Source organism: Cyprinodon tularosa, unplaced genomic scaffold (assembly GCF_016077235.1).
Source record: "Cyprinodon tularosa strain WSP-4 unplaced genomic scaffold, ASM1607723v1 ctg5, whole genome shotgun sequence".
NCBI lineage: Eukaryota > Metazoa > Chordata > Actinopteri > Cyprinodontiformes > Cyprinodontidae > Cyprinodon > Cyprinodon tularosa.
In genome coordinates this window covers 2,562,128-2,589,450 of record NW_024039229.1, presented here as the reverse complement: position 1 = coordinate 2,589,450, position 27,323 = coordinate 2,562,128, and the positions used below count along the sequence as shown (strand labels likewise).

At 40.2% G+C, this 27,323-nt stretch overlaps 1 protein-coding gene across 3 annotated transcripts in view; it reads left to right on the top strand.

The window, feature by feature from the left end:
- Positions 1-18,218, top strand: part of LOC119795037 (major histocompatibility complex class I-related gene protein-like) — a 35,299-nt gene extending 17,081 nt beyond the window's left edge. Inside the window, exons 3-9 of one of the 3 annotated variants that reach the window (XM_038302861.1) lie at positions 5,229-5,507; positions 5,681-5,974; positions 7,157-7,282; positions 11,310-11,399; positions 16,827-16,940; positions 17,463-17,594; positions 17,705-18,067. In XM_038302861.1, coding sequence (XP_038158789.1) covers positions 5,229-5,507; positions 5,681-5,974; positions 7,157-7,282; positions 11,310-11,399; positions 16,827-16,940; positions 17,463-17,594; positions 17,705-17,712 — 1,043 coding nt within the window. In that variant the 3' untranslated portion in view covers positions 17,713-18,067. Of the gene's footprint in view, positions 1-5,228; positions 5,508-5,680; positions 5,975-7,156; positions 7,283-11,309; positions 11,400-16,826; positions 16,941-17,462; positions 17,595-17,704 lie in introns of all 3 variants that reach the window. The other 2 variants (XM_038302862.1, XM_038302863.1) reach the window with 2 other exon arrangements.
- Positions 18,219-27,323: the final 9,105 nt, after the last annotated feature.

Here is a 27,323-nt window from a genome sequence, read left to right as displayed (position 1 = left end):
TCATTAACTTCCCTAACATCAGCCTCTGCTTTAGTTCTACAGAAAACAGGCTGAACCCACATCTGGCTCCTTTTTATGGGCTTAAAAAACACATCTGCCTTCCTGACAAAGAAAGAGATTAGACCTGATAGATAAATTTAATGACTATATTTAACACTGACAAAGTATATACAATACTTTTGGTTGAATTGTTTACATGTTTTATAAAAGTTTCTAATGCAGTGGGGGCTTAGGAGCACAGAGATACACCTTAGGATGTGCACATCTTTACTCTGTTAGTGACAACATAATGGTTTTCTCAGAATTCTAACACTTGTCCTGTTTTGAATGTTTGTTCAGTAATTGTATTCAGAAAACAGATGATCTGAATTCATGTGAAACCAAATCAGACTATGAACATAAAAAATGAAGTCAGTTTCAGAGAGCTGAGCTTCACTCATATTCAAATTTTCTGCCAACTTTGATCCAAACAGTGATAATTTACAAAAGTAAAAAATAAAAATACATTTACGTTCTTTGTTAAGTAATTTTGCAAAATGGAGCCTAGGCGGAAGTTCAACTGAATAAACTCACTGCTTTCCTTCATCCACTTGCGGCACAGCCAATCAGCTTTGAACCACACCTCCATGAAAGCCAATCGGCATCCAAGGTTAATCTTAAAAGGCCTCTGAATCGCAACTTGTCTGCTCCTAGTGGATGAGCTGTCTGACTTCATTCAGATGAAGTCAGACAGCGCTGGAGGTGGTCTGGCAGAACACCACCATATTGAGCCTGGTTTTGCCAGAGGTTCTTCCCAATGGGTAGTTTTTCAGGTTCTCTCAACCGGAGTTATCCAACTGGACTTCCATCTTCCAGGTCCCTGAGTGAAGCTCTAGTATCAGCTCACGCAGTCCACTGGATCTCCCCATAAAGCTCAGCATACCGGCTCGCTAACCAGCAGTCTACAGACTGACCAACTTCATCTATCTCCACTCCACCACCAGTTTCAGGCCTGGCGGGGGGGGGGGGGGGGGGGGGGGGGGGGGGGGGGGGGGAGATGTATTCTTTCCTCCTGTTTATGCATATCAATCAAAATTAAGTGTTTTGTTTCCTGCCGAGGTCTGAGCGCCAAAGACAAAGTAATTGTATCAATAAATGTCTTCTGTCTTTTCTCTCCTTTTGAGTTTTTCAAATTGAAATAACTCTGATCTGTTTGCATCAGTTTAGGTGCAGCAGTTTGTATTCATCATTTTACTTCAATGGGACTCTATTTAACCTTATTAATTTTAATAAGAGTTCTACTCCCCCAAAAGAAGCTTTCACTTTAGCAGATCATTATCAGATAGTGCAGTTATAAAAAAATAAATCTGTTTCACTTTCTCTGTCCTCTGTGTCACGGAGCAGTGCTGAAGAGTGCAAAAGCTTAGTTTAATTCCCTTCACAGGTTGAGGATTTTGTTGATGGGATTGCTAGTTCTCTGTGTACTGCCTTATACAACGCAGCTCCTTTGAAAATGAAAGCTGGCTCCTTGATTTAATGCAGAGCTACCCACTTTGAAGCGCAGAGAAAATATCGTTTCACAGGCCTACGGAAATCCTACCTAGTCTGGAAAAATAGTTTACTGCTGAATAAGAGGACCCTTTGTAAAGCAAGAGCAACAAATTTCTCCTCATTAATAGGAGAGAATAAGAATAATCCTAGAAATCTTTTTAATACAGTTGCCAAACTCACCCAGAGCCATAGCTTAGTTGAACCGTCCATTCCACCTACTCTTAGAAGTAATGATTTTATGGGAATCTTATAAATAAGATCGACTTTATTAAAAATAAGATCATAAGCATTCATCTATCTACGACTGCTTTATCTCTGGATGGTGAGGCAGCATCTGAGGTAGCCATAGAAACTGAACGGGGTTTAAACTCAGTAACTCAGTTGCTTTTTGGGAGAAGTAACTTGTAACAATAACTAATTACTTTTTCAAAGTAACGAGCCCAACACTGTGAGTTACTGAGTTACTCCACAATAAAAGTAACTAGTTACTAGTAAAAGTAACTATTGCATTACTTTTGCGTTTCTCGCCCCCGTAACCCTCACCACCCAGCCCCCACCTTCTTGCCGTGTGTTTTAAAAGCCAGCTGAATAGAGCGGACGACAAAGACAAGAACCTGCAGAGAGTTTTGCATTTATTGCAACTCAACGTAAATGACATCAGGGGGGAACGCAATGTGAAGTTTTTTAACAGGACATTCAGATCTGGTGAGTATATGAAATTAATAACTGGGGATGTCTAATTCTGAAATCCTGTGTGTTTGGGTTGTTATAGATACTGCAACATCTATCTATCTATCCATCTATCTATCTAGATGTATACTCTGTGTGTGACATAAAATATCAGAATCAGAATTGGGTTTATTGCCATTGTTAGTGAAGGAGTTCACAAACTAGGAATTTTTTATGGTACAATCGTAAAACATGAAAAATATAATATGAAAAAGGTAAATAAAATTATAAAAATCTCTAAAAACACTGGGGTATACATACACTTAGGATAAAAATATGGATGCAAAAAAATATAAAAAGCAAAATGTACAAGGTAGTGCAAATAGAGCAGTGTGCAATACAGCAGTGTAAATCCATCCATCCATCCATCCATCCATCCATCCATCCATCCATCCATCCATCCATCCATCCATCCATCCATCCATCCATCCATCCATCCATCCATCCATCCAGATTTCTCCCTTTCTCCATATAGGCTATCATTTCATTGTTCACGCTCTCCATAGTTCTCCTATGGTGCAAGCACAGGGCGACTGTTGCGCGCCTTAGCGAGCATGCGCGTTTCCTGTCGCTTGCGCGGTGAATCGTGCCGCCTGCACTGTGTGGAGATGCAGGGGAAACCGTATGTGATGGGGAAACGCAGCTCGACGTAACACCGGTATTTCCATCTGGAAAACGCTGTTTTGCTGCTGAGTCCTCCTCACTCTCCATCTCTCTGTGTGTGCTGTATGCTAACACCCACCATCGGGAACACCCACCTACCCAACTGACAGACGGAATCTCACTATACATCAGCCATTCTCATCCCCCCCTCTCTCATGACGCGCGCACGAGTCCTATCATGAAAAAAGGTTCATTGTGCGACCTGAGTAACGCGCAGTAACGGGGTGTCTGCAATGGTAACTGCGTTATAGCTACAGTCAAAGTAATTAGTTAGATTACTCGTTACTAAAACAAGGTAACGCCGTTAGTAACCAACTGCCAGTTTTAGTCCGTGAGGCAGACACCGTGTCTACTTTTAAGGCTAGGCTTAAAGCTTTCCTTTTTGATAAAGCTTAAAGTTAGAGTGGCTCAGGTTATCCTGAGCTATCTCTATAGTTATGCTGCTATAGGTTTTGACTTCTGGAGGACATAGGGACCCCTTTTTCATAATTCTGCTTCATTCTCTCTCCATTTTCCCACTCTGCAGAATCTGTTAGTTCAATCTCTAACGTTATGCTGTCTCTGCATTTTCTTATAGTAGTTTCGCCTTGTCTGTTCCTGTTTGGCTGTGACTCCATCCTGTAGAGAAATATCAGCTGTGCTGCCGACATCAACACCTTTGTTTATAGATGTTGGAGATCTGCCTGTTTTCCAGTGTAGTCCTGTTTTTCTGACTGTGATTGGCTGGCTGGATGTGCTCTCATCATCCTCTGGCATGTCAGCTGGCTCGGAGCTTGTCTACCTAGCTCTGTCTTTCCTGGACGGGGCCGCCTTTTACAGCTGCTTTTTGTGTCTCTGACCTCCTGCCGAGGCCAACCCCAGTCGGGCTCAGCAGATGGCCGCTCACACTGAGCCTGGTTCACATGGAGGTTTCTTACTGTTAAAAGGGAGTTTTTCCTCTCCACTGTCACTACAAGCATGGTTTTCCTTAGAAAAATTTGAATCAATTTGACTGTATGATCTGGTGAACTGTAAAGTGCCTTGAGATGACATGTGTTATGAATTGGCGCTATAGAAATGAACTGAGTTGAAATTTAATTGAAATAATTTATAGAAAACTTTATAAATCAGTATGAAAAACACAAAACTCCTAAACATTGTGAGTAGAAATTATTCAGTGTAATTTCTATGTTTAGATCAGAATAAATCAGCAGCCTGAGTTACTAAATGATTCAAACTGTGGTTGGACCATCTGAGTGTTTTTGCTCATAGATCGACATTAAAACCACGAAGTTAACTTTGTTAAAGATTCTCCATGAATGTTTGATCTCTGTCAGTCGTCATGACAACAGAGCAGATCATCAGCTCTGATCCATGAAGGTCGACTTCATTAAACAAGGAAATATTACTGAGAGAAAAACTGATTGATTTTATCACAGGCTGTTCAACATGAGGAAGATCATGAGATGAGGATTGATTTTTATGATAATAATATCAGCTGATAGAAATCTGACCTGTTCTCATGTCTCCATTCAGCATCCTGAGTGTTTTAGTCTCTGAGCTGCTGAGAGGCTCCATCATGCTGGATAATTAAGACAGAACAACAAAAATAATTCATAATACTTGGAACATTCAAGTTTTTAAAGTAGTCTTAATATGTTCGTTAATACTGCATAGCAAAATTATACAGATTTTATTTTCATGACACATCAGTCGACCTAGTTACATCTAGTCTGAAAATGTGAGAAGATATTTTTTGGAACCATAAGACCGATGGAAGCTTGAAGCTCAGGCTGTAAAAGAGCAACAAGAAAAGCTGTAATCATGTTTCCTCTAATCAGAGAAACTTTAGATGGAGCTGCTTTATAGAGAAGGAGCTCCTGGGTCAGTGGTTCTGGTTCTAGTGAGGAGATCTGTGGACAGGTCTGTTTGTTTCCATGTTTAGAGAGGAAACACAGAGATGGAGGAGAGAAGATCAGCTGAAACATTAGAGACTGAGAGGAAGCAGGCAGATCAGAGACACTGATGGAGGATGGAGAACAGAGTTGGAGAAGCTGGAGAGAAACATTAAATTGTTCAATCCATAATCTTCTACAATTCCTTCATATCAACAGTTTGGGTTATATGAAGTTACAGTACTTTGATGAAAGAAAATAAACTATGTAGGCAGTAAATCTGTACACGATGAAAGTTTCTATAAAGGATGATACACAATTTTTCTCAACAGTTAGTCTTAGTTTATCTCTTAGATTTTTGAAGGTGCTTTAATAAAAATGAACATAGATAACACTTAAAATTAAAGTGAGATTGTATTTACTGTCTTCTAGGTGTTCACATTTTCCAGTACATGTACGGCTGTGAGTGGGATGATGAGAGTGGAGATGTTACTGGCTATCAACAGTATGGCTATGATGGGGAAGACTTCTTAATCTGGAACACAGAGAAAAACACCTGGATTGCTCCAAAACAACAGGCTGTACTTACTATACAGAAATGGAACAATAACAGAGCTCATCTGGATTACTATAAGGACTACTTCAACCAAGAGTGTCCTGAGTGGCTGAAGAAGTATGTGAACTATGGTAGGAGCTCTCTGGTGAGAACAGGTAGAGAAACTTTTCCTGATTTTTCTTTAGATTAACAGATTATTTGAATTTTTTAGTTTACTAGAAATGTCCAAATGGAATTTTTTTTTACTACATTTTAAATGCGACTTGGCTTTAACTAACATTAATCCACAAACAGTTTATATTTAACCTCTAATTGTCTCCATGTCCAGATCTTCCCTCAGTGTCCTTCCTCCAGAAGTCTTCCTCCTCTCCAATCAGCTGCTTTGCTACAGGTTTCTACCCCAACAGAGCAGAAATGTTCTGGAGGAAAGATGGAGCAGAGATCCATGATGGTGTGGAGAAAGGAGAGATCCTCCCTAACCATGATGGAACTTTCCAGATGAGCGTTGACCTGAACCTTTCATCATCTGAGGACTGGACCAAATATGAATGTGTGTTTCAGCTCTCTGGTGTTGACAAATACATAATTTATAGACTGGAGAAACCAAGAACTAACTATGAAGGTAAGTTACTAAGGTAAATATTGGTAAAAATCAGCTGATGTCAAAGTTCTTTCTGCTTACTTGTCTTTTTAGATTCGCTTTTATGGCTTGTGGTAAATGACCTTTACCTTTTTCAACTCAGGGGAGTCCAAGCATTTCAACTACATTCTACTCCAATTGTTTGTGTTTCATTTTAACCATCAGGAAAAACTAGTCCCACTTAAAACCTTGGAATTGCATTGTTTTTGAGGTTATTGCATATGTGAGACTTTATTAACTTTTTAAATGGATTTTTCATTTTAAGCTTTATATAACTTAAAAATAAAAACTATACACATTAAAAACTCAGAGCTATGGTAACTGAGATGAAACATATGGAAGGCTGGAAAACAGAGCAACTAAAAGATGAACAAGGCCCTAAATGTATTATGGTGTTTAGACAAATTTATGTATTAATTTATTTAAGATGTGAATAAAAAAGTTATTCTAAATCACTGTCCTGGTTTGTCTTCTCAACAGCAAATACCAACATGATCCTTGTTGCTGTTGGTGGAGCTGTGGTTCTCCTTGGTCTCATTGCTGAGATAGTAGTCGGTTTTAACCTTCTTTACATCAAGAAGAAAGGTGGGAGATTAATATTTGATTTCCCTTTTCCCTTATTTTAGTTGTTTAGGATTGAAACTGGGTTAAAGTTAATAAAAACTATCACTCTGTGTTATCATATTAATGGTCTAGTAGCTCGCAGCTTCATTGGGTTAAAAAAGACCAAAACTGGTAAACAATAGGATTGGACATGATAACAAAATAAATAAAAAGAAAATTAACTTCTTAGAGTTTATGTAAGATAGTCAAAGGTTTTGAGCAGGATATTTGTTTAAAGTGTGTGAACTAGAACAGAAATTTTCAGTCAGAATAATTCATAGGAGCTCGGATTGGTTTTAACATTGGTAAACAATTTTGATTTAACTTTATCTGAAGATGAGCAACTACAGTCAAACTGCTAAACTTTTTCTTAAACATTCTAATTTCACGTACTGAAGTAACACTAGGTTTACGTATATACTGTTATTGGGTCTATACTAGTTGTAACTAATTACCAGATCATTTATTTTTATAATTTGAAAACATTAAGGTGCCAAGTACTTTATTTATTTTTTCACTGAAGATAAGATTTTAACTTACATTTTAATCTTCTACATACAGACTTTATCAAGGCTTTAAGAGCATCTCTATCTAGTGACAAATCAGATGAAAGCAACAAATCAGATGAAAGCAACAAATCAGATGAAAGCCAAGGCAGCGTCTCATCAGAAAAAACACTGCTACCTGGTAAAGTCTTATTTTTACATCTTGTTTCTCTACCTTCTGTCCACGACTCAAACGTTGATTGAACATAGAAACAATATGCCTATATATATATATATATATATATATATATATATATATATATATATATATATATATATATATATATATATATATATATATCGGGTCCTCTACCAGAGGCCTGGGAGTTTGAGGGTTCTGCGCAGTATCTTAGCTGTTCCTAGGACTGCGCTCTTCTGGACAGAGACCTCTGATGTTTTACCTGGAATCTGCTGTAGCCACTCTCCCAGTTTGGGGGTCACAGCCCCCAGTGCTCCAAATACCACTGGCACCACTGCTGCTCTTACTTTCCACATCTTTTCTAGCTCCTCCTTCAGTCCTTGGTATTTCTCAAGCTTCTCGTGTTCTTTCTTCTTGATGTTGCTGTCGCTTGGGATTGCCACATCTATCACTACTGCCTTCTTCTGCTGTTTGTCGATCAACATGATGTCTGGTTGGTTAGCCATCACCTGTTTGTCAGTCTGGATCTTGAAGTCCCATAGGATCTTAGCTCGGTCATTCTCAACTACCTTAGGAGGTGTCTTCCATTTTGACCTTGGGACTTCCAGCCCATACTCATGGCAGATGTTCCTGTACACTATGACAGCTACCTGGTTGTGGCGTTCCATGTATGCACTTCCTGCCTGCATTTTACACCCCGCTGTTATGTGCTGTATTGTTTCAGAGGCATCTTTGCACAGTCTGCATCGGGGGTCCTGCCTGGTGTGGTAGACCCTGGCCTCTATTGATCTTGTACTGAGTGCCTGTTCTTGTGCTGCCATGATTAGTGCCTCTGTGCTGTCCTTCAGTCCAGCCTTTTCCAGCCACTGGTAGGATTTTTTTGATATCAGCCACTTCTTCTATTTGTCTGTGGTATACGCCGTGCAGCGGCTTGTCCCTCCATGATGGTTCTCTTTCCTCTTTCTTGTCCTCACTTTTGGTTTTCTCCTGCCTGAGGTACTCACCAAGCCATTTGTCTTTGGGGGCCATCTTTCTGATGTACTCATGGATCTTAGTTGTTTCATCCTGGACAGTGGTCTTGACACTCACTAGCCCTCGGCCTCCCTCGCTACGCTTGGTATACAGTCTCAGAGTGCTGGATTTGGGGTGGAACCCTCCATGCATTGTGAGGAGCTTTCTCGTCTTGATGTCAGTAGCCTCTATCTCCTCCTTTGGCCAGTTTATTATACCAGCGGGGTATCTGATGACTGGCAGGGCATATGTGTTGATGGCTTGGATCTTTTTTTTCCCATTCAGCTGACTTTTCAGGACCTGCCTTACTCTTTGTAGGTATTTAGCTGTGGCAGTCTTTCTTGCCATCTCCTCGTGGTTTCTGTTAGCCTGTGACATCCCAAGGTATTTCTAGCTGTCCTGAACATCTGTAATGTGGCCTTCTGGTAGTTCAACCCCCTCGGTTCTGATCATCCTCCCTCTCTTTGAGACCATGCGACCGCACTTGTCCAGTCCGAATGACATCCCAATGTCGTTGCTGTAGATCCTGGTAGTGTGGATCAGTGAGTCGATGTCTCGCTCACTTCTGGCATACAGCTTGATGTCATCTATGTAGAGGAGGTGACTGATGATTGTTCCGCTTCGGAATTGGTATCCGTAGCCAGTCTTTGTGATGATCTGGCTGAGGGGGTTCAGGCCTATGCAGAACAGCAGCGGGGATAGTGCATCACCCTGGTATATTCCGCACTTGATGGTGACTTGTGCTATTGGCTTTGCATTGGCTTCCAGACTTGTTTTCCACAGCTTCATTGAGCATAGAGCAGAAAACTTGTATATATATATATATATATACACACATATATATATACACATATATATATACACATATATATATACACATATATACACTCACTGGCCACTTTATTAGGTACCCCATGCTAGTAACGGGTTGGACCCCCTTTTGCCTTCAGAACTGCCTCAATTCTTGGTGGCATAGATTCAACAAGGTGCTGGAAGCATTCCTCAGGGAGTTTGGTCCATATTGACATGATGGCATCACACAGTTGCCGCAGTTTCTTCGGCTGCACATCCCGTTCCACTACATCCCAAAGATGCTCTATTGGATTGAGATCTGGTGACTGTGGAGGCCATTTGAGTACAGTGAACTCATTGTCATGTTCAAGAAACCAGTCTGAGATGATTCCAGCTTTATGACATGGCGCATTATCCTGCTGAAAGTAGCCATCAGAAGTTGGGTACATTGTGGTCATAAAGGGATGGACATGGTCAGCAACAATACTCAGGTAGGCTGTGGCGTTGCAACGATGCTCAATTGGTACCAAGGGGTCCAAAGAGTGCCAAGAAAATATTCCCCACACCATGACACCACCACCACCAGCCTGAACCGTTGATACAAGGCAGGATGGATCCATGCTTTCATGTTGTAGACGCCAAATTCTGACCCTACCATCCGAATGTCGCAGCAGAAATCGAGACTCATCAGACCAGGCAACGTTTTTCCAATCTTCTATTGTCCAATTTGATGAGATTGTGCAAATTGTAGCCTCAGTTTCCTGTTTTTAGCTGAAAGGAGTGGCACCCGGTGTGGTCTTCTGCTGCTGTAGCCCATCTGCCTCAAAGTTTGACGTACTGTGCATTCAGAGATGCTCTTCTGCCCACCTTGGTTGTAACGGGTGGTTATTTGAGTCACTGTTGCCCTTCTATCAGCTCGAACCAGTCTGGCCATTCTCCTCTGACCTCTGGCATCAACAAGGCATTTCCGCCCACAGAACTGCCGCTCACTGGATGTTTTTTCTTTTTCGGACCATTCTCTGTAAACCCTAGAGATGGTTGTGCGTGAAAATCCCAGTAGATCAGCAGTTTCTGAAATACTCAGACCAGCCCTTCTGGCACCAACAATCATGCCACGTTCAAAGTCACTCAAATCACCTTTCTTCCCCATACTGATGCTCGGTTTGAACTGCAGGAGATTGTCTTGACCATGTCTACGTGCTTAAATGCACTGAGTTGCCGCCATGTGATTGGCTGCTTAGAAATTAAGTGTTAACGAGCAGTTGGACAGGTGTACCTAGTAAAGTGGCCGGTGAGTGTATATATATATATATATATATATATACACACACACACACCCACACACACACACACACACATACGTGTTAGGTAGTTCACCTGCTTGTCTTTGCATAAAGCTTGAGGAAAGCCTTAATCAAGATGATTTATAACTTAACATTGAATTTTTACATTCTTATTACACTGGATAATAAAAATCAGAACCTCAGTGGAAAACTTTCCCAGGACAACCTCTGAAATTGTCTGAAATTAGTCCTCTAGTCCATGGTCTAGACTCTAGATGGATCTAAATCAGCGTTCATTTGTCTTTCTGAAAAACCACTGAGCACCAATTTAAGATCAGGATTAGATATTTATTTCACTGATATCAGTGGGAACCTGGATTAAATGTAATACCAGTATGAAACCTTTAGCTTTTGGTAAATGAAAAAGGATAATGTTAAAATATATTTTTTCACTGAAGATAAGATTTTAACATACATTTTAATCTTCTACATACAGACCTTATCAAGGCTTTAAGAGCATCTCTATCAAGTGACAAATCAGATGAAAGCAACAAATCAGAGGAAAGCCAAGGCAGTGTCTCATCAGAAACACCATTGCTATCTGGTAAAGTCCTGTTTTTGCATCTTCTTTCTCTACCATGTGTGCATGACTCAAACATTGATTGAACATAGAAACATCATGGAAACATAAACTTCATAATATGCCTACACGATTGCTAGATCCAACTAAAACTGTGTTCATTTGTCCCTCTGAACAACCACTGAGCACCGATTTAAGATCAGGTTTAGATATTTATTTCACCTATATCAGTAGGAAGGTAGATTATATGTATTCCTACTATGAACCTTTAAGCTTTTGCTAAATGATACAAAAAAAATGAAATGATGTATTTTTTCACTGAGGATGAAAATTAACGTAGAGTATTAAATTTTTTTACATACAGACCCTTCCAAGGCCTCAACATCATCTCTGTCTAGTGGCAAATCAGATGATAGCCAAGGCAGCGCCTCATCAGAAACACCACTGCTACCTGGTAAAGTCTTGTTCTTGCAGCTTGTTTCTCTACCTTGTGTCTTTGACTCAAACATTAATTGAACGTAGAAACAGCATAGAAACATTCACTTCATAATATAACTACAGGACACAATTATTTTCTTAGACTTTGGGATTTTAGGTTTATTTTAAATATGAACAAACATATTTACATTTTTAACATTTACTTCCTCCATATTTGACAAAGAGTAGAAGTATTAACAACTATATTATAAACTCAGTAAACTATCACTGAATTGTGTCATTATTTAGTTTTACATCATTTTAGAGGAAGACTATTGTGAAGCAGTAACACCATGATGAACATCCTGAGTTAAAGTTAGATGCTGTTGATGAGCTAAAGGAGTTCAAGTGTTAATATAGTTCAGGAAATAAACCTGCACAGATCTGTTCTCTCTACACTCTGATAGTCTGATGGGTTTATGTTTCTGGGCTCAGAAGAAGCCCTAATGTAAGCTACTGCTGAGCTCCTTACTTCACTAATATGACCACCAACAACTAAAGTATGGATACAAAGATGCGACGCAGATTCATTACTGAAAAAAAGAACATTAACAGACTCGACTGAAGATAAAGAAAAGTGATGGGCGGGCACAAAGAGTAGCTAAATTTAAGGATTAGCCGACAAGTACGTGTTTTTTTACAAAACAGGCAGTTTCTTCTTCTACTATCGCAGCATTCGAAAAAATAAAATAAAAGAGCTAGTCCTGTGCTTGCTAAAATGCTTTCATCTGATCGAACGCTTTGTATATGCCTACACGTCATTTACATTTACTACATGTAAAAAGAGATTTTGAATTTCAGACCAACCAAGATTAAGATTGGGAAAATTTTGCACATCTTAACTTAGCTACTATTATTTTAGGGACTTTCTTTTTATTTTAATTCATATTGCATTCATTTCTATGGTCTAAGCCTGACCTTTACTCTTACAATTACCAACCCCTACCTCAACCTAAACTAAACTAAACTTCTCATGGGGATTAGTAATTGGTCCTCAATAGTACCTATAATTTCAATAAATGTAGCATTTGTTTGGGAAATTGTCCTTACAGTATAACAAATACATCGCACAACACACACCTATGCACACTCAGAAAGATAAAATTAACAGTCCATGTTAAACTTTCTGATACTTATTTGTTTTAAGTTACTTTTGAAACAAATTTCAACTGTTGCTCTTTTGTTTTAAAAAAGGGGCACAAAAAGGATAGTTTCCTTTAACATTTTTGTTCCAAAATTTCCATAGTCTTTTTGCTTAATCTGGGACCGGGTCATAAAGGCAGCAGTTTCAGCAGAGACTCCTCACCCTATCTCTAAGGGATTGCCCAGACACCATGCAGAGAAAGCTAATTTCAGCCACATTTCTCCAGGATCTTGCACTTTTGCTCATGATTCAATTAAATAAATTTCAATTCAGTTTATGTAGCTCCGGTTTAAATCGCATGTCATCTCAAAGCACTTTATAAAGACAATTCAATCAGATAATACAGTCAGATTGGTTCAAAGTTTTCTATCTAAGGAAAACCAGTTGATTGCATGGACTCATTGACTCTTCAGCAATCCCTCATGGGGCTGGGGGTTCCTCCAAAAGTCTAAGCCTTAAGCAGCATAACTATAGAGATAGCTCAGGATAATATGAGCTAAGCTTTAATAAAAATCAGAACCACAGTGGAAAACTTTCCCAAGACAATCTCTGACATTTTCTGAAAATAGTCCTCTAGTCCATGGTCTAGACTCTAGATGGAGCTAAATCAGTGCTCATTTGTCTTTCTGAACAACCACTGAGCACCAATTTAAGATCAGGATTAGATATTTATTTCACTGATATCAGTGGGAACCTGGATTAAATCTAATACTAGCATGAAACTGTTAGCTTTTAGTAAATCAAAAAGGATAATGTTAAAATATATTTTTTCACTGAAGATAAGATTTTAACATACATTTTAATTTTCTACATACAGACCTTATCAAGGCTTTAAGAGCATCTCTATCAAGTGACAAATCAGATGAAAGCAACAAATCAGAGGAAAGCCAAGGCAGTGTCTCATCAGAAACACCATTGCTACCTAGTAAAATTCTGTTTTTGCATCTTCTTTCTCTACCATGTGTTCATGACTCAAACATTTATTGAACATAGAAACATCATGGAAACATAAACTTCATAATATGCCTACAGGATTACTAGATCCAACTAAAACTGCGTTCATTTGTCCCTCTGAACAACCACTGAGCACCGATTTAAGATCAGGTTTAGATATTTATTTCACTGATATCAGTAGGAAGGTAGATTATATGTATTCCTACTATAAACCTTTAAAGGAATAGTACACCCAAAACATGATTAGCCTTCATTTTCTACTCACCCCCATGCTGAACAACACTCTGGAGTACTTTTTTGATATCTCAAATGCATCTGGAGATCTGGGAGGCTTCTTGCTGTCTGCTGACATTCAAATAATGGAGGTCTATGGCGCCCGAGGCAGAAAGGTCCATAAAAGTCCACAAAAAACGTGTCAATATTCCTCCATACTGCTCGTCCAATGTATTCCAAGTGTCCTGAGTGGGTAGCGTCCATAATTTACTCGAAACGAAGTCATTTAGAATGTTTTTAGAGCATAAACAGTAGTGTATAGGATTTCCTGAAAGCGGGCGCCCGCACGTTCACAACGCTACGGAAACCGCGGCAGACCAACCAGATGAAAGTGCGCATTCAGCTCGGCAAAGAACTCATGCTCTTCCTCAACACTGAAGTCCTCAGACATTTTTCTTTTGTTGTTTCTTTCTTTGCACAGGTAAACAGCACATTTTTTCTTCTATGCTTGCATTATCGGCAGAGCAGACGCTGAATGCGCACTTTCATCTGGTTGGTCTGCCGGCTTCCATAGCGTTGTGAACGTGCGGGTGCGCGCTTTCAGGAAATCCTATACACTACTGTTTATGCTCTAAAAACATTCTAAATGACTTCGTTTCGAGTAAATTCTGGATGCTACCCACTCAGGACACTTGGAATACATTGGACGAGCAGTATGGAGGAATATTGACACGTTTTTTGTGGACTTTTATGGACCTTTCTGTCTCGGTCACCATAGACCTCCATTATTTGAATGTCAGAAGCCTCCCAGATCTCCAGATGCATTTGAGATATCAAAAAAGTACTCCAGAGTGTTGTTCAGCATGGGGGTGAGTAGAAAATGAAGGCTAATCATGTTTTGGGTGTACTATTCCTTTAAGCTTTTGCTAAATGATACAAAAAAAACATGAAATGATGTATTTTTTCACTGAGGATGAAAATTAACGTAGAGTTTTTAATTTTTTTACATACAGACCCTTCCAAGGCCTCAACATCATCTCTGTCTAGTGGCAAGTCAGATGAAAGCCAAGGCAGCGCCTCATCAGAAACACCACTGCTACCTGGTAAAGTCTTGTTCTTGCAGCTTGTTTCTCTACCTTGTGTCTTTGACTCAAACATTAATTGAACGTAGAAACAGCATAGAAACATTCACTTCATAATATAACTACAGGACACAATTATTTTCTTAGACTTTGGGATTTTAGGTTTATTTTAAATATGAACAAACATATTTACATTTTTAACATTTACTTCCTCCATATTTAACAAAGAGTAGACGTATTAACAACTATATTATAAACTCAGTAAACTGCTACTGAATTGTGTCATTATTTAGTTTTACATCATTTTAGAGGAAGACCGTGACTATTGTGAAGCAGACAAAGCAGTAACACCATGATGAACATCCTGAGTTAAAGTGAGATGCTGTTGATGAGCTAAAGGAGTTCAAGTGTTAATATAGTTGAGGAAATAAACCTGCACAGATCTGTTCTCTCTACACTCTGATAGCCTGATGGGTTTATGTTTCTGGGCTCAGAAGAAGCCTTAATGTAAGCTACTGCTGAGCTCTTAACTTCACTAATATGACCACCAACAACTAAAGTATGGATACAAAGATGCGAAGCAGATTCATTACTGAAAAAAAGAACATTAACAGATTCGACTTAAGATAAAGAAAAGTGATGGGCGGGCACAAAGAGTAGCTAAATTTAAGGATGAGCCGACAAGTACGTGTTTGTTTACAAAACAGACAGTTTCTTCTACTATCGCAGCATTCGAAAAAATAAAATAAAAGAGCTAGTTCTGTGCTTGCTAAAATGCTTTCATCTGATCGAACGCTTTGTATATGCCTACACGTCATTTACATTTACTACATGTAAAAAGAGATTTTGAATTTCAGACCAACCAAGATTAAGATTGGGAAAATTTTGCACATCTTAACTTAGCTACTATTATTTTAGGGACTTTCTTTTTATTTTAATTCATATTGCATTCATTTCTATGGTCTAAGCCTGACCTTTACTCTTACAATTACCAACCCCTACCTCAACCTAAACTAAACTAAACTTCTCATGGGGATTAGTAATTGGTCCTCAATAGTACCTATAATTTCAATAAATGTAGCATTTGTTTGGGAAATTGTCCTTACAGTATAACAAATACATCGCGCAACACACACCTATGCACACTCAGAAAGATAAAATTAACAGTCCATGTTAAACTTTCTGATACTTATTTGTTTTAAGTTACTTTTGAAACAAATTTCAACTGTTGCTCTTTTGTTTTAAAAAAGGGGCACAAAAAGGATAGTTTCCTTTAACATTTTTGTTCCAAAATTTCCATAGTCTTTTTGCTTAATCTGGGACCGGGTCATAAAGGCAGCAGTTTCAGCAGAGACTCCTCACCCTATCTCTAAGGGATTGCCCAGACACCATGCAGAGAAAGCTAATTTCAGCCACATTTCTCCAGGATCTTGCACTTTTGCTCATGATTCAATTAAATAAATTTCAATTCAGTTTATGTAGCTCCGGTTTAAATCGCATGTCATCTCAAAGCACTTTATAAAGACAATTCAATCAGATAATACAGTCAGATTGGTTCAAAGTTTTCTATCTAAGGAAAACCAGTTGATTGCATGGACTCATTGACTCTTCAGCAATCCCTCATGGGGCTGGGGGTTCCTCCAAAAGTCTAAGCCTTAAGCAGCATAACTATAGAGATAGCTCAGGATAATATGAGCTAAGCTTTAATAAAAATCAGAACCACAGTGGAAAACTTTCCCAAGACAACCTCTGACATTTTCTGAAAATAGTCCTCTAGTCCATGGTCTAGACTCTAGATGGAGCTAAATCAGTGCTCATTTGTCTTTCTGAATAACCACTGAGCACCAATTTAAGATCAGGATTAGATATTTATTTCACTGATATCAGTGGGAACCTGGATTAAATGTAATACTAGCATGAAACTGTTAGCCTTTGGTAAACAAAACAAAACTGACAAAATGTATTTTTTTCCAAAGAAGATGAAAGTTTAAAAAACATTTTTATTTTCTAGATACAGACCGTACCAAGGCCTCAAGACCATCTGTATCTAGTGAGAAATCAGTTGAAAGCAACAAATCAGACGATAGCCAAGGCAGCGCCTCATCAGAAACACCATTGCTACCTGGTAAAGTCCTGTTCTTGCAGCTTGTTTCTCTACCATCTGTCCACAACTCATTGTGATTAAACATAGAAACATCATAGAAATATACATATAGCACATACAAGTTAGGTAGTTCACCTGCCTTGTCTTTGCGAAAAGCTTGAGGAAAGCATAATCAAGATGACTTATAACTCAACATAGAATTTTTACATTCTTATTACACTGCATAATAAAAATGATAATAAAAATCAGAACCACAGTGGAAAACTTTCCCAGGAAAACCTCTGAAATTGTCTGAAATTAGTCCTCTAGCCCTTGGTCTAGACTCTAGATGGAGCTAAATCAGTGTTCATTTGTCTTTCTGAACAACCACTGAGCACCAATTTAAGATCAGGATTAGATATTTATTTCACTGATATCAGTGGGAACCTGGATTAAATGTAATACTAGTATGAAACTTTCAGCTTTTGGTAAATCAAAAAGGAAAATATTAAAGAGTAATTTTTCGCTGAATATTAAACTTTAACATACATTTTTATTTTCTAGATATAGACCGTACCAAGGCCTCAAGACCATCTGTATCTAGTAACGAATCAGATGAAAGCAACAAATCAGATGAAAGCAACAAATCAAAGGAAAGCCAAGGCAGCGTCTCATCAGAAACACCGTTGCTACCTGGTAAAGTCTTGTTTTTGCAGCTTGTATCTCTACCTTGTGTTCATGACTCAACCATTAATTGAACATAGAAAAATTGTATAAATAATATTTCTGTCTAATTGTCTCAACAGAAAAATGACAGCAAATGGGGACTGAGGAAATGGAACTGCTGCATGCTACAGCTGCTGAAAATAAAATTTAAATTACATTTCAATTTTCCAAAATTTTTGAAAGATTTTGATGATTTTCTTGCTATTGCAACAGATCTTTGTTTTGAAATTGAGGTTTAAAAAAAAAAAAAATCGAAAGTTTGCATCATGTGCTATTGGTAAGTGGTTCTCCTTTTGATTAACATTCATAAAGCTGGTAAATCTGTTATCACTTTCAATATTTCATGACTGGTAGTTTCTTGCTGATACTGAATGTGACTATTTAATTTTTGGTCAGGTGCTAATTCTCATATTTTGGTGTTTTTTTTATTGTTAATTTTCTATAACAATTTAAAGTAAAAAATATGTTTGCTTAAAGTAGAGGTTGACTTTATAATTCTTATATTGAATTAAATGTTTTTTTTATTGAAATATTGTTTCTTAGAATCTCTCAACTTGTTTTATGTTGTAATTTCATCCTTATTTTGTTATGGGTTTTATTGTATACTATTGAATACTTGGAGTTGCATTTGTAATCAATAAAATACCGAACTTCTTTTTGTAATACTATACCATGTAAGCTATGAGTCTTTAAAAAAAAAACTGTCAGATAAAAAACCAAATTGAGATAATTTGTAAATAATAATTTTTTAACACTGTTAAGAAATAGAAGTTAATGCTCGAATGAAAACAAAATGTCTCTTGCTGACATTCAGACTCTAAATAGCAGAATATACCAATTTTTGCAGAACATTAAGTGTATATAGAAATTAGACAGAATTAAGGAATTACAAACCGGATTCCAAAAAAATTGGGACACTATACAAATTGTGAATTAAAACTGAATGCAATGATGTAGAGGTGTCAAAAACAAATATTTTATTCAGAATAGAACACAAATCGCAGATCAAAATGTTAAATTGAGAGAATGTATCATTTTAAGATAAAAATATGTTATTTCCAAATTTCATGGCGTCAACAAATTCCAAAAAAGTTGGGACAAGGCCATTTTTACCACTCTGTGGCATCCCCCCTTCTTCTAACAACACTCAACAGATGTCTGGAGACAAAGGAGACCAGTTTCTCAAGTTTAGAAATAGGAATGCTCTCCCATTCATGTCTAATACAGGCCTCTAACTGTTCAGTCGTCTTGGGCCTTCTTTGTTGCACCTTCCTCTTTATGATGCCCCAAATGTTCTCTATAGGTGAAAGATCTGGACTGCAGGCTGGATATTTCAGTACCCGGATCCTTCTCCTACGTAGCCATGATGTTGTGATTGCTGCAGAATGTGGACTGGCATTATTTTGTTGAAAAATGCAGGGTCTTCCCTGAAACAGATGACGTCTAGATGGAAGCATATGTTGTTCTAGAACCTGAACATAGGTCTCTGCATTTATGATCCCTTTCCAGACATGCAAGCTGCCCATGCCACAAGCACTCATGCAACCCCATACCATCAGTGATGCAGGTTTCTGAACGGAGCGTTGATAACAGCTTGGGTTATCCTTGTCCTCTCTGGTCCGGATGACACGGCGTCCCAGTGTTCCATAAAGAACTTCAAATCGTGACTCATCTGACCACAGAACAGTCTTCCATTTTGCCTCACTCCATTTTAAATGATCCCTGGCCCAGTGCAAATGGCTGAGCTTGTGGAGCTTGCTTAGAAATGGCTTCCTCTTTGTACTGTAGAGTTTCAGCTGGCAACGGCGGAAGGCACGGCGGATTGTGTTTACTGACAATGCTTTCTGGAAGTATTCCTGAGCCCATTCTGTTATTTCCTTAACAGTAGCATTCCTGTTTGAGGTGCAGCGGTGTTTAAGGGCCCGGAGATCACGAGCATCCAGTAAAGCTTTACGGCCTTGACCCTTACGCACAGCGATTGGTCCAGATTCTCTGAATCTTTTGATGATGTTATGCACAGTTGATGATGATAACTTAAAAGTCTTTGCTATTTTACGCTGGGCAACACCATTCTGGTATTGCTGCACTATCTTTCTGCGCAACAATGGTGGAATACGTGATCCTCTTACCATCTTGGCTCCAGAGAGACACTGACACTCTGAGAGGATCTTTTTATACCCAATCCTGTTGTCAATTGACCTAATTAGTGTTAGTTGGTTTTCCAGCTGTTCGTTATATGCTCAATATCCTTTTCCCAGCCACTTATTGCTACTTGTCCCAACTTTTTTGGGATCTGTAGACACTGTGAAATTTTGAATCAACATATTTTTCCTTTAAAATGTTACATTTACTCAGATTAAACTTTTGAGCTGTCATCTATGTTCTATTACGAATAAAATATAGACATTTGCCATCTTCACACCATTGCATTCAGTTTTTATTCACAATTTGTTTAGTGTCCCAACTTTTTTGGAATCCGGTTTGTATTTATATCACTGCTAAATAATTAGACTGAGGAAAATGTTTGTTATTGGCTTTAAATTACATATTGTCCCTGAGAAGACCTGTGGGCCAGTCTGTTCTTCATAAACACTAGTAAATATTATCTGGTAAGTAATTTGAAACTTTTAGAGACGGTCACTGCTACGTCTCAGAGACATTTTACTACGAATAAGTTTATAGATCAGAAATATTTCTATTCTTGATCCGTACATTCATTGTCCATGCCTGGGCTGCACTCCTGTAGTGGTGGGTGGATTTATCCAACCTGCCAAAGGTATTGTTACCAAGTAGGTATCAGATCAACTCTTAAGGGATAACAGCTCCTTTTAAATTAACAGTTAGTGGGGAAAAATCCAAAAAGTAAGCTTCCATGTCTATAACCCAGCTTGTCCGGGTGTTCTTTAGCCTGTTTTCAGGTATGGGCATAAGGATGGATAAATAGATGGATAGATAGCTGTGACTAGGAACAATAAATCAATATTGACAAAATGTATGTTTCAAACAATACACTATATTAGACCGCCAATGTACAGTGTTTATGTTGATATTTTCAACATAAAAGTTACCAGGATTATTAAAAGCAGCTAAATCGAACTTTTGTTATAAAATAAATCAAAGGGAGCATAAAGCAGAAGAGCAGAGGGCTAAATTAACATAAGAGCTGAAAACAACTGCTTCGTCCAGGGGTATGCAGGGGTGCAACTAACCGCTTACTGCAGACCCATCACCACCCCCTGGGTATCAGCCCCCACTGACCATTTTTAAAAAATCGAATAAATCTTATTTATTAATGAACATGACTTACAGAGTTCTTACAGACTTTCTGGAAACACTCTTTGTTCCTTTTTCTGATCAGCACCTATTGGCACCACATTTGCAATCATCCAGGAGAGGCTCAGAGTAGAACTGCTTCTCCTCCATATCCACAGGAGTCAGCTGAGGTGGTTTGGACATCTTTTTCTGTTGCCCCGGAGGAGTTTTGTTAGGTTTAACCAAATAATGATTATAAAGTTAATGTGTGTGCATATGAAACATTAAAGAAATAAGATGCTACATTCTGTCCTGTGATTCAATCAGGAGGTTCATTCTAGACTTGCCTTCAGCCAGAAGGCATTTACAGGGTCATAAACTTTTATGACCTGCCTCTCAGCCAGTTGGTCATTCTAGGGTCATAAAACCCTGCTCTGTGAATAAAAGACTCTGCTGTTCTGTTGGGGGTCAGAAGGGTGCTGGGATGTGAGCAGCAGCCTTTCTCATTCCTGCAGGAAAAGCTCTGTTTTTAAAAACCCTTTGTGCTTCCGATTAATTTTTGTCCTATATGAAATATGAACTCACAATATTTTGAATCTAACAAGTTTCATGCACGTCCCACTGGGAGGAGGCCAAGGGGGTGATCCAGGACATGCAGAGGGGACAATATCTCTCTGCTGGCCTAGGAGCTCCTCAGGCTTCTCCCAGCAGAGCTGGATGAAGCAAGAGATGAGTATAAGTATAAATGAAGATGCACATTTATAAAGGTGTTAGTGTTTTATGTCCCACCATCTGCCTGTTATAAAAGTCCACAAGGTCAACCTGACTCCTAGAAATATTCTTTACCACTGACCAGACTGGATTTTTCACTTAACGCCAGTTTGCTTGTTTACCTTGAGAACAGGTTAGATTACATTTTTACCAAATTGAGCTTTGGAAGGATCAGTCTGAGCTCATTTACCGTCTCTTCCTGCAGTTTCCTCTCTAATGTCACCTGATTTCTCCTTCAACCTGCAAACCCTCAACAATGGATTATTCTGCTGATTACCGGTATATTTATTTTTCTTATACAAATTATATACCTGCTCCTAGTTAAGTGTAGCATAATTTACTTTTGTATGAGAATTACAAATTGCAGCCCCCCCTCCAACTCTTACAAAGTTTAATGTGGACTCAAATTTCAATTTCTTTATTTCAATGTTTCTCTCTAAATATAGAGATATAAATATAATAGATAGAGATATAATAGATATAATATAGAATATAGAGATATAAATCAGTCAGATTACCATTAACACTAAAACACAAATACAAAGACACAAAGTACACAAACTTGAGCTTTACAACATACAACACACATCTCATGAACAAAAAGATTTTTTTTTCCATTTCAAGTGGGCCAAATCACATTAAAAGTAAATATATAATATAAAAAATATAACCGCGGATGTCTGGGGGACAGTGATTCACCCACATGTTATGAATGCTGGCGTACCATAAATGATACATTATGAACAGTTTAGTTTGTGCCTTCAAGTCGCTGCCCCAAGGACAACGTTACTTGGATATAACTTAACGGAATATCTTCAGAACAGCTCCGAATGACACAAAACTCATATGGGTGAGTAGAACAAGATGTAATAACGTAAAATCAAGGGCCCAATTGTTAGGAATCCAGTTTGTGTGGTCTATTTCAAAGACCATCACCACCCGAGCCAACCAACGGCCCTGGATGACTGAGGAGGTCCGCCACGCGCTAAAAGCACGGAACTCAGCCTTCAAGTCTGGTGACAAGGAGGCACTGAGGACAGCTAGAGCCACCCTGAACCGTGCCATCAGGTTAGCAAAGCGGAACCATAACCAGAAAATCCAGCATCTGTTCCACGACGCCAACAACACCAGGAGCATGTGGCAAGGCATACGGGCGATCACAGACTACAACACGCCCCCTGCCCCGGTGGATGAAGTTGATGCTGACTTCCTAAACGGACTAAATAACTTCTTTGGGAGGTTTGAGGCACTAAATCGCACTCCAGCAGTGAAGGCTGTCCCACATCAGGAAGAGGAGGTTCTCTGCCTTGACACAGCCGACGTGTGGAAGACTCTGAGGAGGGTCAACCCGCGGAAGGCCCCAGGTCCCGACAACATACCTGGGCGGGTGCTCAAGGAGTGTGCAGGTCAGCTAGCTGGTGTCCTCACGGACATTTTTAACACCTCGCTGGAGCAAGCCACAGTGCCAGCATGCTTCAAGTCTGCCTCCATCATCCCAGTGCCAAAGAAACCTCAAGTCACCTGCTACAACGACTACCGGCCCGTCGCACTGACTCCCATCATGATGAAGTGCTTTGAAAGGCTGGTAAAGGAACACATCGTCTCCAGTCTCCCCCCAACACTCGACCCGTTCCAGTTTGCCTACCGGCGAAACCGCTCCACTGAGGACGCCATCTCCTCTGCTCTTCACCTGAGCCTGGCCCACCTGGAGGAGAAGAACACCCACGTGCGGATGCTGTTCCTGGACTTCAGTTCAGCGTTTAACACCATCATCCCACAGCACCTGGTGGGAAAGCTGGAACATCTGGGCTTCAACACACCCCTTCGAAACTGGCTGCTGGACTTCCTCACCAACAGACCTCAGTCAGTCCGGGTCGGTCAGAACACCTCTGATGTCATCACCCTCAGCACGGGCTCCCCTCAGGGCTGCGTCCTGAGCCCCCTGCTGTTCACCCTGATGACATATGACTGCGTCCCCAGGTTCACCACCAATCACATCGTGAAGTTTGCGGACGACACCACGGTGGTGGGCCTCATCAGGGACGACAACGACCGGGACTACAGAGAGGAGGTGGAGCAGCTGGTGGACTGGTGCAGTGAAAACAGTCTGATCCTGAACGTGGAGAAGACGAAGGAGATCATCGTCGACTTCAGGAAAAACCGCCCCCACCATGCTCCACTGCTCATCAACAGCTCAGCTGTGGAGGTGGTCAGCAGCACAAAGTTCCTGGGGGTGCACATCACGGACAACCTCACCTGGACTGTAAACACTTCATCTCTAGTGAAGAGGGCACAGAAGCGCTTGTACTTTCTGCGGAGGATGAGGAGAGCCCGCCTGCCCCCGCCCATCCTCACAACCTTCTACAGAAGCACCATAGAGAGCGTTCTGACCAGCTGTCTCTCTCTGTGGTGTGGAGGCTGCAGAGCTTCTGACTGGAAGAATGTGAGGAGGGTGGTGAGGACAGCGGAAGGAATCATTGGGGCTCCTCTTCCCTCCATTAAGGACATTTCATCACAGCGCTGTGTGTCCCGAGCCCGTAATATCATCAAAGACCCCTCACACCCCCACCATGGACTGTTCTCCCTGCTGCCCTCTGGAAAGAGGTTCCGCAGCATCCGCTGCAGATCCACCAGGTTGTGCAACAGCTTCTTCCCCACTGCCATCAGACTGTTGAACCTTTGATCCACAATCCGAACTCTGCACCTATTGCACATTATCGGGCATCAAATGCTGCTGAACTTTTAACTTTTAGCCCTTTAAATTGTTCATCTCATTGTATTTTTCAATAACGCATTTTTTGCACAAATGCCATTTTGCACTGAACCACTGCAACTTGCACACTGTCTCTTATCCTCTGCACTGTTCACACTTTGACCACTGCTGCACTTTTTGTATTTTTCTATAACTCGTGCCATTGTGAAATATCAATGCAACGTTCATAAGCTGTATGTAACGCAATTTCGTTCTGTATGCACCCTGTGCATACAAAATGACAAATAAAGAAGTCTAAGTCTAAGTCTAAGTCTAAGTCTATTTGTGTCTCTCCGTTTTTCCACCACCAGGAGGTGCCCTGTCTTCGCTGTCCCTCCCTGCACACCTGCGGCTTGTTGGATCATTATCTGGAGGAGTATTTGAGCAGGGGGCTGTCACTACCTCGACGCCAGACTGTTTGCTAGTTTTGGATACTCTAGCCAAGCTGAGTTAAGCTGAGTCTAATCTAGCTTTGTTTCTCTGAGTCTAACTTCTTTTTGTCTTTGCTCCTCGGCAGGAAGCATTCCTGTTTTACTGGATACCTGGACCTTCTCTCCCCTGGAAGGATAAACAGAGTTACACTGAGCAGGGCAAAACCTCCACATGTTCCGTTCAAGTTCCCATTGGAAATCCGAGTGACAGTCCACTCCATTGCTCCTCCGGATCTAACGCTAGTCTACCTGTCCGCCCTCGAATGTGTGCACCTAACTCTGGATTCTCCACACAGTCTGGATTCAAGGACTAACAAGGCACCCCGCAAATGTGAGTTCCAAGCTACGCTAAATATCAGCGCTTCCAAGATTCCCACAGAACCTGAACTGACCATTGAACTTACTTCTCACTTCCAGTTCCGGGTCACCAGCTCACTGAGTTCCACATCCTACTCCTTTACTCCTTCAATAAACCTGTTAAACCTTGTCCTTGTTTTCTGAGTGGTCATCTCTGCATGTGGGTCCGATTCGTAACTGATCATGACACCAATGTAAAAAAAAAAAATAATAAAAAAAACTCCCCTTTAACCTGTCCAGGGACAACAGATGGAAATTAGCCAATGGCTACAATCTAGCATATTTATACACTCACCGGCCACTTTATTAGGTACACCTGTCCAACTGCTCGTTAACACTTGATTTCTAAGCAGCCAATCACATGGCGGCAACTCAGTGCATTTAGGCATGTAGACATGGTCAAGACAATCTCCTGCAGTTCAAAGCGAGCATCAGTATGGGGAAGAAAGGTGATTTGAGTGACTTTGAACGTGGCATGATTGTTGGTGCCAGAAGGGCTGGTCTGAGTATTTCAGAAACTGCTGATCTACTGGGATTTTCACGCACAACCATCTCTAGGGTTTACAGAGAATGGTCCGAAAAAGAAAAAACATCCAGTGAGCGGCAGTTCTGTGGGCGGAAATGCCTTGTTGATGCCAGAGGTCAGAGGAGAATGGCCAGACTGGTTCGAGCTGATAGAAGGGCAACAGTGACTCAAATAACCACCCGTTACAACCAAGGTGGGCAGAAGAGCATCTCTGAACGCACAGTACGTCGAACTCTGAGGCAGATGGGCTACAGCAGCAGAAGACCACACCGGGTGCCACTCCTTTCAGCTAAGAACAGGAAACTGAGGCTACAATTTGCACAAGCTCATCGAAATCGGACAATAGAAGATTGGAAAAACGTTGCCTGGTCTGATGAGTCGATTTCTGCTGCGACATTCGGATGGTAGGGTCAGAATTTGGCGTCTACAACATGAAAGCATGGATCCATCCTGCCTTGTATCAACGGTTCAGGCTGGTGGTGGTGGTGTCATGGTGTGGGGAATATTTTCTTGGCACTCTTTGGGCCCCTTGGTACCAATTGAGCATCGTTGCAACGCCACAGCCTACCTGAGTATTGTTGCTGACCATGTCCATCCCTTTATGACCACAATGTACCCAACTTCTGATGGCTACTTTCAGCAGGATAATGCGCCATGTCATAAAGCTGGAATCATCTCAGACTGGTTTCTTGAACATGACAAAGAGTTCACTGTACTCAAATGGCCTCCACAGTCACCAGATCTCAATCCAATAGAGCATCTTTGGGATGTGGTGGAACGGGAGATTCGCATCATGGATGTGCAGCCGACAAATCTACGGCAACTGTGTGATGCCATCATGTCAATATGGACCAAACTCCCTGAGGAATGCTTCCAGCACCTTGTTGAATCTATGCCACCAAGAATTGAGGCAGTTCTGAAGGCAAAAGGGGGTCCAACCCGTTACTAGCATGGGGTACCTAATAAAGTGGCCAGTGAGTGTATATGACATTGTTGAGCCATACCATTTGCTGGCTCCACAAGTAGATTAATAATAAACTGTGTGATAGGATCAACATAAGCTATCACAGAGTTTTTATTTTTTTGTGGAGGCAGGTTATGGAATGTAAGGCTGAATAGTATGTAATTTTAGTTTCAGTAAAACGTTATCAATTTTGGACCACTCAAGGCAAAGTGAAAAGTGTTTTTCCCTTTTTTATGCTAGTGTCAGACATAGCTTTTTCCAATAACAATCCAGATTCTTTCTCAAGGTTTATTCACAACATGTTGCTGTTAACCAAAGTGTGTGTAATTTGTTATGACTCTGACTGCTTTTCATTGTTGTAAGTAGGGTGGGGACGAACGCTGCCCAGAACAGAGCAGAATGCTGTGCCATTAAGGCTGTAGGATGAACTGTTCTCTCTTTGCAAAGATATGAATAAATGTGCCGACTGAGTGAAATCCATCGATCTCTGTTTATTTAACTAGGATGAATAGTCGAATACTTTTTTCCCAAGACAATTAACAGCTGCTTTTCTGAAATAAAAATGATATTACCATTTAGTCCTACCTCTCTGTCTTACTTTCTGTTTCATTAGTAAACTTGCTGGTCCAGTTTTTCCCCGTTTCAA